Source organism: Cyprinodon variegatus, unplaced genomic scaffold (genome assembly GCF_000732505.1).
Source record: "Cyprinodon variegatus isolate N-32 unplaced genomic scaffold, C_variegatus-1.0 Scaffold255, whole genome shotgun sequence".
NCBI lineage: Eukaryota > Metazoa > Chordata > Actinopteri > Cyprinodontiformes > Cyprinodontidae > Cyprinodon > Cyprinodon variegatus.
In genome coordinates, this window is record NW_015150708.1 from 614308 (window position 1) to 627219 (window position 12912).

The 12912-nt window shown below is 36.6% G+C and overlaps 1 protein-coding gene across 2 annotated transcripts in view; it reads right to left on the reverse strand.

Moving 5' to 3' along the window:
- Positions 1-7313: 7313 nt before the first annotated feature.
- The window catches only part of nell2 (neural EGFL like 2), a 137874-nt gene continuing 132275 nt past the window's right edge, over positions 7314-12912 (reverse strand). Inside the window, exons 18-19 of one of the 2 annotated variants that reach the window (XM_015382349.1) lie at positions 10465-10689; positions 7314-8348 (exon numbers count right to left, since the gene is read on the reverse strand). In XM_015382349.1, the coding sequence (XP_015237835.1) occupies positions 8307-8348; positions 10465-10689 (267 nt within the window). In that variant the 3' untranslated portion in view covers positions 7314-8306. The remainder of the gene's footprint in view (positions 8349-10464; positions 10690-12912) is intronic. The other variant, XM_015382348.1, reaches the window with a different exon arrangement.

A 12912-nucleotide genomic window follows, 5' to 3' on the forward strand; every position in this document is an offset into this window, starting at 1 on the left:
TTTCCTTCTTCAATACCTTTCCCACAAGGTTAACTTAACCTGCTTTACTACTGAACCAGCTTCTTAGTTTACCGTCAGGGATTTAGACAGAAAATACATAGTTTTTGTAAGCCTTCCTTATAGTAAGGTCATAAGTACATTACACCACTTAGGAAAAAAAAGGTTGCTACTGTTATCGCCATAATTACAAAAAAGAAAAAAAAAAAACAACGTAAACTTATCCAGCATCTGAAAAGGGAGTCCAGTTTTAAATCCCTTTTGTAAACCTTTTCTAAAAATAAATAGCCAGTACAGCAATAGCAGCCAACATGAAGAAAAAAAAGCTTTAATGATTACTATACCTCAAACTATAGGCAGAAACATAATTGGTCATGACACAAAAGAAAAAGAATTGGGAGGGGAGTGCAGCTTATTTAGCATCTGAAGAGGAAAACGTTTTTTGTAAAACTACCATAAAACGTAAAAAAAAGGCAGTGCTGAAATGAGGTGTACATCACGCCACAGAAAAAAACAGATGCTACTGTTATTGCACTTCAGGCCTAATAGCTAAATCTTAAACACTTTGCAAACACAAGCCCCTCATCCCAACCTTCCCTTGTGGTCATCCTTGCACATAACCCTGATTATAACTGAAAACTGTAATACCTTCTGTTCATCTTTAAAAGCAGCTGCCTTTCAAAGTTATACGAATTTAGCCGTACTCTTTATGGGCTGAAAGCAAGACCTGCTATGCTGCTGATGCTTGGTCTCTGTCCACTCTTGCATGTGGCTGCTCCTGATGTGAGACTCGCTTTGTGTTTAGTGGGAGAAGCGAAACAGGTGTATCCTATTAATGGTGATGAACAGTCCCAGGTAAGTCCGACTTTGTTGCAGTCAATCAGTAGGTGGGGTGAAAACACTTGCGTCTCTCTCTGTCTCTCTTTTACTTTTTTTTTTTTTTGTAACAAGTAACTAAACCAAACATTGAAAATGTATCGTAGTAAAATTATGCAATAAAATTCAGAAATATAGTGAAGTAAAAGTGAAATCTATCAAAAAATGCTCTACTCGAGGAAAGTATAAAGTACTCCAAAATATACTTAAGTACAGTAGTGAAGTATTTGTACTTCTTTATTATACAATACAGCCCTCTAAGATGTCATTAGTTGATAATCGCTGATTATCTAGAGTTAAGGAGTGCAGAGGATGAAAAACCTGCTGTTCTAACCTCAACTCTGGACACTTATTGGATCAGCTTGTGCCTGCTTCTTTCGACCAACACAGCCACAATGGCAAATTAGTTTTACTGAATATTCCTGATATCTGAAAAAAAAAAACTTTTTCCTCATCAAAATGACCATTTAAAAAAAAATGACTTTCTTCATGTCTAGACTAAACATTCTGGATGTCTAGAAATTTATTATAGATATTCCTATTGTTACTGGTCAGCATTTGTATTATTTTGACTACGAAGGAATGTATATCATAAATCAGGTATCATAAATACGTTTTCAGTCAAGCTGATAAATGTCAAAACGGCCACTTAAAATGTGTAAACATTTAAAGGTGTATAAAAATTGTATAAAAAAAACTTTTTTTACTTTCTGAAATTCAGTTTCTGCTGAAAAAAATTAATTTAGAAAATACATTATTACAGTCCAGTCTAGGAGTGTGATTTTGATGAGGAAGAATCTTTTTTTAGGGTTTTGCAAATGGAACAAATGAGAGGAGAGAGCCCACCTGCCCAAACCATCCTCACCACCTTCTACAGAAGCACCATAGAGAGCGTTCTGACCTGCTGTCTCACTGTGAGGTGTGGAGGCTGCAGCGCCTCAGACTGAAAGAAAGTGAGAAGCGTGATTAGAACACCACAAAAGATAATCGGAGCTCCTCTTCCCTCCATAAAATACATTTCCTCCTAGCGCTACATGTCCCGAGCCCATCAGTGACTCCTCACACCCCCACCATGGACTGTTCCCCATGCTGACCTCTGTGAAGAGTCTTTGCAGCATTCGATGCAGGTCCAGCAGATTCTGCAACAGTTTCTTCCTCATTACCATCAGACTCCTGAACTGTTGCAAAAACCCTTAATCGTGTCGCAAACTCTGCTTCACAATGATAACAGACCAAAAATAATGCATATTTGCACCATCTATATTAATGCTCCGAACTTCCATATAAATGCATTTTTGCTAAATGTTCATTTACTGTCTGAAAGCTGTTCTAAACACTCTTTGTTTAGAAAATGACAATAAAAGTTGTCTAAGTCTAAGTCATTAACTTGAGCAACAATCTTTTCCTTTTGCATATTCCTTTCCTTTGCAGCTGTAGCGCTGTTTCTCTGTCTTTTAAACACATTCTCCATTTTTTTTTATTTCTTCATTAAAATCTCTTGTTCCAGAAGGTTAAAATTGGCACCTCCTCTTGCCTGTTGTCATGGTGACTCATCAAATCGGGGCTCCAATGATAATGGCTTTTCATACTCGTTACGCACGTGTTAAACTCTGATTGGGGCTACTTAGAGTTGATTAAATTATTTCATAGTAGCTGCTGTGAAACAGAAAACTCAGAGTTCCTGACCCTGAGCTAGATCAATTTAGAGTTTCAGATTTGAATTTGAATTTGTTAATCCTGCTTCCTGAAACGGACCCCTGATGATGAAGGCACTAGGTTGTGTGAGATGTGTACAGTTCTCACAAGCACTCATTAGACATTTCTTTATAAAATTTCTAATATTTCTTGTATCATCAAACTTCCACCACCACCTCAGTAGCAGATAGGATTTTTAATAGCTTTAACTCTAGTATCCATCCCAAAAATAGATGTTACTCACGGATGTGGTATAATTTAAAGGGAAAACGAACAAGCTTTACAACAGCGCTCACTCTTAATGTTTTGCTTTAACAACCGGCTTCAATTTTTAAAACTCTAAAACCTCCAGGGATGCCTAAAGGTGCAATGTAATGAACCTGCTGTCATAGAGACAACAGCATCATGAGATATTTAGTTGTTACTATTCACATTCAGAAAACTAGCGACCATACAGACCTGGAAGTCTGCCGATGAATGCAAAAGCAACATTCTTTCTTATCTTTGACAATGGAAAAGCCAAGGAGAAAAAAGAATTAGAGAAAACTGAGATATATTTTTAAGGAAGAGAGAGTTTTGCTTTAATCAAAATATCGTAATTAAAAATAACAGTGGTAATCTCAGAACATCCCGAACAAGCGACTAACCACCAAAGTCTATCTGCTCAGAGATGAGAAACTCTGCAGGAATACCTGTGTAAGCCCTTCAATTAGCAAAGGGAATTTTTTTTTTCTCTTTCTGTACAGGCAGTTTGTCTTTATGTACTTGTACGTATATTTATTTTTAAAGAGTGAGAGGGTAACAAAAAAAAAATATTGGAAAAGTATGAATCTCACTTTTCATCAGGAAGCAATCCTGTTGCATCTATAATAAACTGACGGAGGCCCGGAGTCTGTTTGCTGCTGCATTTGGGGCCAGAAATTGAAAACCTTGGAAACTAGAAATATAGAGCATATTTTTTGGTTCCACAGAGGAAACATCTGTTCATCAGCGTTAACACTACCTCAGTGTTTGTGACTGCTGTATTTTGTACCATACACTGCAAAAACGATCTAGAAATAAGTAAAATTTTCTTAAATTAAGTGTATTTCAGTAGATAAACAAGATGATCTGCCAATGGAATGATTATTTTTACTCTTAGAATAAGATAATTAGATAATATGCATTTGAAATAAGACAATTCAAATGTTTTTTCTTATTTTAAATGTAAATTGTCTTTTTCCATTGGCAAAATGTCTCACTTACCTCCTCAATTCAAGACAAAATGCACCTTTTTTAAGAAAAAAATTACTTATTAAGATTAAATTTTTTACAGTGTAGGATTGTAAATATTAGTTGGTTAGTAGGGGCCCTTTATGAATAAAGGGAAACATGAAAAATGCCTTTACTAAATCCTGACCTGGCAAAGCTAGATTGATACCATGTAGAATTCATAATGAACTACACGTATTGATCTGGGAAGGCTCTCATAGAAACTTAAAAAAAAAGGAGACATTCAGCATAATTCTTCAAGCTGATCGGGTACCCGTCTCCCATGTCAAGTTTTTAGCCAATCATAGCAGAAGTCGCAGCTTCATTTGTTTCAAAAATAGCAGAGTTAACTGATAAATCAAACTCTTACTAAAATCTGGGCGGGGGGAAATAATGTTGTTAATCAGTCACTTAACAAAAAACATCCAAGTGTCAATTTATTATATCAAATGGCTACAAAGGAAAGATGCCTTTACTATGTTTTCCTACCCTGGTAGATGTAATTTCCAGTATAAACTGAGTAAATCAGCTGCTTTTCCTTAGGTAGAAAACTTTGAACCAGTCTGACTGTGTGATCTGGTTGAATTGTCTCGGTAAAGTGCCTTGAGATGATGTGTGTTATGAATTGAAGCTATATAAATAAACTGAACTGAATTGTACTTTGCCTTAAACATAAAACTAAATCCTGTCCACCTATTGACTCCTAAATGCATTAAATAATTGTTTAGGGTTTTAGAGGTAATTATGCCTCTTATTTAGCTCAGTATTACATCTGATAATGTTATTAAAAACCTGGATGTCTGCAGTCGCTCCTGCTGGGTTTTCTGATAATCTGATTAAATTTTTACTTTTACCCAGTAACAGATGTAATTTCCTATATAAACTGAGTAAAAACCTTAAGTCAGAAGCTGCGCTTTTGTTTGGGTATCTAAGTATGTACTTAGAAAATGAAAAAGTACACACAGCATGTGCCTAAGTACAATAACGTCTATAAATAATTTATTAATGTAACTAGTTACCCCCCCCATTACATGCAGACATTTGAAGTGGGTATCAACTTATACATACACCTGTATTTTTTCCATTACCGGTACTTTTTAAAAAAAATTTCAACAGGTCTGGGTTTTAAGTGAACTTAGGATGTGACAAGAGCAAATAAATAAAACACCAAACACTCTGGAAAATCTACCCTTCAGCCTTAAATGGAACACAGCTTTCTATGTAGATGAAACACATACGATGAAAACTAAAAATGGCATGCTGCAGTTTTAGTATTGACTGCAAAAAGTAACACTCTTTCCCCCTGAAACGCAGTAGTTTTTGAAAGCCAATTAGAGTTAGATGAAAAGTATAGACAACAAAAATAGGAAGAGAAATGTGTTGGAAAAAAAAAAAACGTCACCACCTAGTTTCAGCTCTCTGCTATAGTAAAACTGACCATCATTTCACTTTCTCGCCAGACAAAATCATATTTATATGAATTATCGTTAAATATAAATATAGAACAGGCACTGAAGGGGACTCCCTTTTGGGTCCAAACATCTGTTGCATGAGGTTCAACGCTGCCATGGAAAATAAGGCATTTAGAAGCCAGCTGGAGGAGAGGCCCACTCCTCTGAACCATCACCACTCAGGCGCCCACTGGCCTGTTGCCATCATCAGCTAGAAGCTGCTGAACCAAAGCAGGCATCCTGCAGCCTCTGTGGACCCACTGACTGCTACGTCCAAAGATTTAACTCTGATAACTCTACATTAGATAACCTTTTTGCTGCTAATAGGTTAATGTTAGCTATTATTAGGTATGTTCAATAATCACAATGTGAAGAATGACCTGCTTTCTATGTATTGCCTAACAATTAACACTTACATTTGGTAAAATATTACATTACTGTCTAAATTACTGTTTAATCTAACAATACTGAATCATCTTAATTGCCTGAGCTAAATACTGTTGTTTCTCAGACAGGCTTTTAGTGTTGCAATAACTGCATTTTGCAAACATGTCTGTTTATTCAACAGCGCAGAAGGAGAATTGATGCTGTTGCTGAGCCACAGTCTACCAGATGGGAGGTCAGCAGCTGTTCTCTCTGAACAGGTTTCTGTTCATGCCTCAGTTTTATGTATGGGATTAATTCAGCATTTTTGGAAAAAAGGCTCATCCAGGCTTTTGGAGTGCAGACTGAAACTGTCAGCTCTATCATCACATTGTGGAGTCTCCAGCACCCAAACCAAAGCAATACAGAGCAACATAAAAGCAAGACCTTTCATTTTAACATTCTGATAAAAAAAAACATGATTATAGGCATAGGGGCAATAGAACATGTTCGCTGGGTCAAAAACCCTCATCTGAAGATTTGTCAAAATGAAATTTTCTCATTAACAGCATTATGAACTGAGTTGCATCTTAATTTTCCACCAAATGTGAAGCTGTTTTTCTGTGGGCACACATATACATGAAATTCTGCTTCTCACGCGTGTAAATCAAAGTTAAATTTAGATATACAGATGGTTAGATCTTGTTCCTCTAACAGAAATAAGATTACTGTGCCTTATTTTTTGCTGAGGTAATTAACAAAAGCAGTAAACTTTGGCTTCATGTTCTGCTGAGCAATTCCCTAATGCTAAATTTAGCATCCAAATATGGAGATAAAAAGATGTACGCATGCAGATACCAGGGGAGTGGCGGGCCAGCGGTTAGGGCATAGAGCTTGGAATCCAGAGGTTCTGAGTTCAAGACAAATTCTCACAGATTGCCACTCTGGGTCTCTGAGCAAGACCCTTAACCCCACAATGCTCCCCGGGCGCCCTACGACGGCAGCCCACTGCTCCTAAAGGGGATGGGTTAAATGCAGAGGTAAATTTCTCCAATGTGAGATCAACAAAGTTCAATTGTTATTATTTTAAGGTCAAACTATAGTTAAAGAATGAGATCGATTAAACTAGTTAACCCTGCCGGTGTTTATGCCCTAAAGAATAACATTGTCTGTCCTTTGCAAATTCTCATTCATTCAGATCATGCCAAAAACTAAACAAGCTTAAATGGGAGGCAAAGGGATTTTCGTTCAGTTGTTCTAAACAAGAGTTTTAAAAACATTTTCAGAAAAACTCTCTAGTTGCCTCTGAATTTAACATGTTTTGTGAATGACGTTGTCTCTGCCTGTGTGACGTCTTCAGGTAACTTCAGAGAGCTTTTTGCGAGGGAGAAAAAGCTGCATTTAATGTATCTGAAGGACATCAATAAAACTAAATCTTTAATTCTTCCGAAATAAAACATACAACCGAAGCATTTCAGCACAGCAAACCAAAAAAAAACAACTAAACATTTTGATTCTTTTTTCTAATGAAAGCATCAATAATATAATTCTCAAATAGGTAAAATCAATAGGATTGTAGCAAAGTTAATGAAAACAATTAGATTTTTCTGAAAAACTACTCTAACCAGCTGCTTGCATCATTTCATGTCATTTGAATAATTAAACCGACATCCCAATTAAAAGGATCTCCAGGTGCAGATTATTTATTCATGTACTATAACAATGATTTCTGCTTTATTACAGAGGATAAGGAGCAGGGATAATTACCCTAGCCTGTACTGATTGTCACTTACAGTGGAAATCACTTGGAAAAGTTTTTTTTTTTTCTAATCACTTTAATTAAATTATACCCACAGAATATTGATTACATTTTTACAAGGTTGATCCGTTGTGCACCCAGAGTGTTTGTTTTTGACGCACAATCAAATAAAATGACACTAATCCATGAGTCAAACCCAGAACTTAAATGTAAATGGAAATACTTTATTTCACCATAACACTGTAACAAGCTTGGAAAAAAATACAAAAAGAGATGAAATGCAAAATTCTACAGAGCACCACATCATATAGACAACTGTTAAAGTGGCAACAGAACCTTAAGCTAATGGTTTTCTCTCTATCTAAGGTAATATTTTCATAAACATTATTATTATAGAAATCAGCAAAAATGTCTGGACATCAAGCACAGTCATGCCAGTAATAGGAATATCTTACAGATTCATGTAGCAATGCTTTTAGAGTGGGTAAACTGCAATCCTCAAAGGTTCACTTTGAGAAGGTGGGTTGGAGGAAACTGTAGTCCATCATCTGTTTGCATTTGGTATAAAGGATTTGAGGATACAGGTGCGGGTCACAGACTGTTTGCAGGATGCCTTTAACACCAAACGTGCACAAAGTACCGGATGAGAGGAGATGATGTATGCAACATACAATAAGAGCTTTAAACTGAACAAAAAAAGAGAAGACAGAACCTGAATGTCAAAGATGTACAATTATCTGTGACCTGAATTGTAACCTTCAATCATCTGGCTCAGCAGGTCAAAACCAAGCTGAACAGTGCAAACACTATTTGACCCAGGCCCGTGAAGAGGACAGTGAGGAGACACAGGGGCCGTGTTACGATTTTCTTTTACATGGAGAACACTGTACAGGTGCCTTCAGATCTGCCAAGGATTAAAGGCACATCGGGTCCACTGAGCAACAGATGTGTCCATTCTGCAAATGAGAAAAAGGGAGAAGGAAGGGGGGGTCATACTCAGAATTTAACATAGGTATAGTTTGTATTTCAAAAACCAGCAGACTGTATTTTCCTGCAGTACAACATCTGAAATTTGCCTCCAGAGCTTTTTTTGGAAGTAATTTTACAACCAACTGATCCAAAGAGGCAATTTTCCACCCAGAATTTAAATGTGAATACCCACTAAATCACAGATTACCGTCATGAAGACCAAATCAAAACTAGATGTCAGTTCAAAGCCACATACAAAATGGACATGTCAGTTGGATGGAAATCTCTCCTGAAAAGCCTACATTTTGAAATACTGCCGGATCATTTGTACCCAATAAGGAGGATCACTGTCAGGTAAATGCAAAGGATGAGTGGATTAGTTTCAAAGCCAAAGGAAACAATTTATACCTACAATTGAAGGAATATTACCTGCATAGATTACTGTCTAAATTACTGTTAAGGCTTACAATAAAGAAAATCCCAGAGAGCTGCTGTCTTCATCTTTATTTATTCATCAAGTTTTAGTTGCTTTAGTTTAAAAAGCTGCAAAGTTGAGAGTATTTAATTGTGCAGACATCTCTACTCATTTAATCCAGTGCAGAAGAGCGCTGATGCTGTAGCTGAGCCAGAGGCTACAGATGAAAGGTCTCTCTTAACAGGTTTCAGTTTTTTTTTTTAAATCCATCCTTTTTATGTAAAGGGTCAGTTTATTATTTTTGAAAAGTCCTCCTTAAAAGGCTTCAGGAGAACCAACAGAGACATATGCTTTGTACTGAGGCTTCACAAGCCTGTGAAAAGTGCTACAGAAAAGGATACAGAAAGAAAATCTAATACTAAGAAACTGTTTATCGCTATAAAACTGCAAGTTAAGATACTTTTTAATGAAATCTTTTTCATTGTGAATATAGCTTATTTATCTTCTTTTTTTTTTTGCCATCCAACAGTCTTAATAACTGTGCAGCTTTTGTTTGCTTAGCTACACAGCCAGTAATGTTATATGCTAGGCTGTGGCTTCATGTCCTGCTGAGCAATCTGTCATTTGAATTAGAATCTTTTTGTCTAAATATGGCTGGAAGCTGAAAAGTTGTTTTCATAAGGATGTCTTTTGAGCTTGAACTTAATTATTAACATCAATGAAGCCGACTAATCAAGCCCCTTCTTTAATATCTAAGGTCATGGCTGAAGGTAGCTGAAACACTGGGAATAAATGAGCACCACTGCATGATATTAAAGGAAACATTTCAAAGTTATTCTTCACGTGATTAATTGGATCGATATTAAAATATCTTAGGATATCAAGTAACTTATGAGCAAATCAATAAAATTTGCTCCAACGTTAATGGGCTGAAATCTGAAGAATAAAACATTAAGATGTATATAGGCAACTAATTTGTGATCTTAATCGGTTATAGTAGAACCCAAATAATTAAAATCAGATCTTTTTTGCGAGCTGACAATCAGAAACACACAAAGAAATTATGCAAGAAAAGAGATAGAAAATTCACTATGTTTATGAGGTAAAAACTAGGCCTTTAGATGCTGCTTATGCACTGCAGAGAATGTTTTTTTTTTAAGGCCCAACATTTCCTTTTTCTTCCTTTCTCAAATTTTTAAGGACCCTACTTCAATACACACTGCACACATGCTCTAATGGTCAGGTACAAGAACTGGAGAGAAATGGAGTAAAAGGAAGCTAAAGTTTAAAGAAAAACCTGAAAATCCTTCAGAAAGCTTGTGAAAGCTGTGAGAGGGAGTCTCTTTAATAGAATACAAGAAGCTTTGGATCATCTGAAGTCAATAAAGAATTTACAAGAGTTTTAAAGCTTTGTAAAGTCTTACCTGTCAGATTGTCTCCAAATATTCACTGTCTAAATCCTGCCTAAAAACCAGATTGGTAATCCTTTTATTTCTAGACTGATGTCTAAAAATATATTTTCACTTTATTTATCCATTTTGTGTGTTGCTCAATTAAAAGCTGCAGTGAGGGCTTATAAATACACAAACTGCCTCTGTGACAAGAAATTTGCCCCACAGCGATACCACCTTTTCAACAGGACATCAGCAAATTGTTACAGAGCGCAGTATGGAAGCTGGGCGCCTCACCTTGCACTGGCACAGGGTGCACTCTGTGCCATGTTTAATCCAGGAGGAGCCGCTGAAGCGTGAGATGTTGTGCTCGTCTGTGCACGTCTTGGTGATGTCGTTGCGGATGGTGTCGGCCTGGCAGGGGTCAGTGACGCAGCGGGGGCAGCACTCGCCCTCTGGCACCATGGTGAACTCGCAGTCCACAGGCGGGCAGGGCAGAGGCCAGCAGTCCACCTGGCCCTGCTGCAAAGGGGAGAGGGAGAGAATTTGATGAAAGATGCAAAAATAGTACAAAAATGTAAACAAACACAACAGGACATTTATTTACCTAAAAGAAAAATCCACATTATTTAAATACATGTATTTTTCTCTGACACTGTACATTAGCATGCTAGAGGAAACATCATGACTTGATAGGGAGAAAGTTGTTAAAGCATTAAAATAAAAATAGATGAGCAAAGCAATCTTCCAACACAGTCAGCATATTTTGCAGACTAGAGAAGTAAAAGCTGCAGCTTTATAATTGTCTTATTGTTGTTCCCTTATTAATCTCACTGCAAACTTTGAGCCAGGAATGCAGTATTGGATTTCTCCACTGCAGTTTTTCGATTGGCCTACGAAAATACATCATTTATTCAGACTGTCTTTGCAAACCTCTGCCCCGTATCTTGGTGCTTTTTTCACCCCGGCCTGACCTACTTCTTCACTGACATATATGACATGTTCCATAGCCATTTATTAGTCATAATACACAAAAACCAGCAGATGCTGGCAGAGACACTTAGTTTAAAGCTTGATATAAGTGTCCCAGGGGGAGTATTTAATATCGTATAAAATCGTCCAGATCAGCATTTCAGACCAGTTGTAGTAAATTAGTTTACCTATAAAGAATACAGACCCCCACAGAGCTAATACCCAGGTGTCGTGCAAACACTCAGAGTGGGAGATCCACTCACCTTAGTGGCAATATTTACCTACAAAGGAAATAAGAGTTGATTTACAATAAGTAATGGATTTCTCTGTGTGTAAACTTTATCAAAATAACACTGTGGCTGTCTTTGGCCTTTCTACAGCATAAAGCAGGGATTTTTTTTATATAAAAGGGTTCTCATTTAGCATTCTTTGTATCTCACTGTGATTTAATCTCCTCTTTCTTACATGCGACTATGCAACTGTTCCACTTTGTGCTAGAGTGAATGCTAATAAATGCCTTCAAGAGATTAAAACTGGTGACATTTATCTCTGACTGGGAATTAGACTCAAACAATCATGGTGCCATTTTTTTTATGTGCTTTGACCTTAAGTGCAGCTCACATGCATCTTAATAGAAATTAATGCTCCCTTGATGTTAACAGGGTGGAAAATTAGAAATGCCCCCCTTATGGTGCTGTTAAAAAGAATCTGTCCCCTTAAAGATTTATTGCTTTTATTTTTTTCAGTTTCTTATTTCAATATTTAAGATCATCAAACACATTTTAATATCATGCAGAGATAGCCTTGGTAAATACAAAATGCAGTCCATAATTGACCACTTAATTCATTATAGAATAAAGCTATCCAAATCTCAAAGACTCTTTGTGCTAAAAATAATAAATGTCATTGTGGAAAGATTTTACCCAGATCTTCTGTGAAATATGACTTTAATTAACTGCATTACAGGATTATCTACCATTTAAAATGTGATAAGGGAAAGATTTCAGCCTTTACTTTAATTAGGCCACTCTAACCTTTATTTATTTTTCCTATTATTTTTCCTAATCAGTCAAAGGTGGAGTTATTGGTGCACTTTTAGGTAGTCGTATTCTGTTTGATTTCTGTAGATTGAGAGATGATGTGTTGCTTTTTTAAACATCTTTACAGTTATACGATATTGACAGGCAGGTTCTTTTAAAGTGATACTTTTAAAGTGATAGTTTATATTTTACATGTCTGGCAGTATATAGCTGGTGAAATGAGACTAAAGAGTTGTGGTTAATGAAAGTTAACAGCTGTGTTTCCATTCAAATAATATGCAAATGAAATTGAACGAAAATTAAGGGAAGTTTTAAAAGTTTGAAAAAAAAAGGAATTGCGAATTTAGGATGTTTCCATTTGGTTTTAACCAAATTGCTCAAGTACTGCAAGGTGGGAGGTCGTCCTATGTCATTGTACACATTATGTCGTCACATATGCTGTGATAAACGGGAAGTAGAGGCTGGAATCTAGCAATGACACCAGATCAGCAATGGTGGAAAAATTTTATGAATGTGTTGCTTATGTTAATCTGTCTGCCAGAAATGGCGATGTAGCTTCCAGCCATGTTTACGAACATAACAGAACATCCGGGAAGACGCTGACAGCAGAAAAGGCTGATCATGTGAGTTAAACGTGTGCTGCGTCAGACCTGATTCAAAGACTTTCCATATCCCGTTTGCCAGATTTACCCTTTTTTACAAGGTGAGAACATTACCTAAAGCGAGCGTAAAA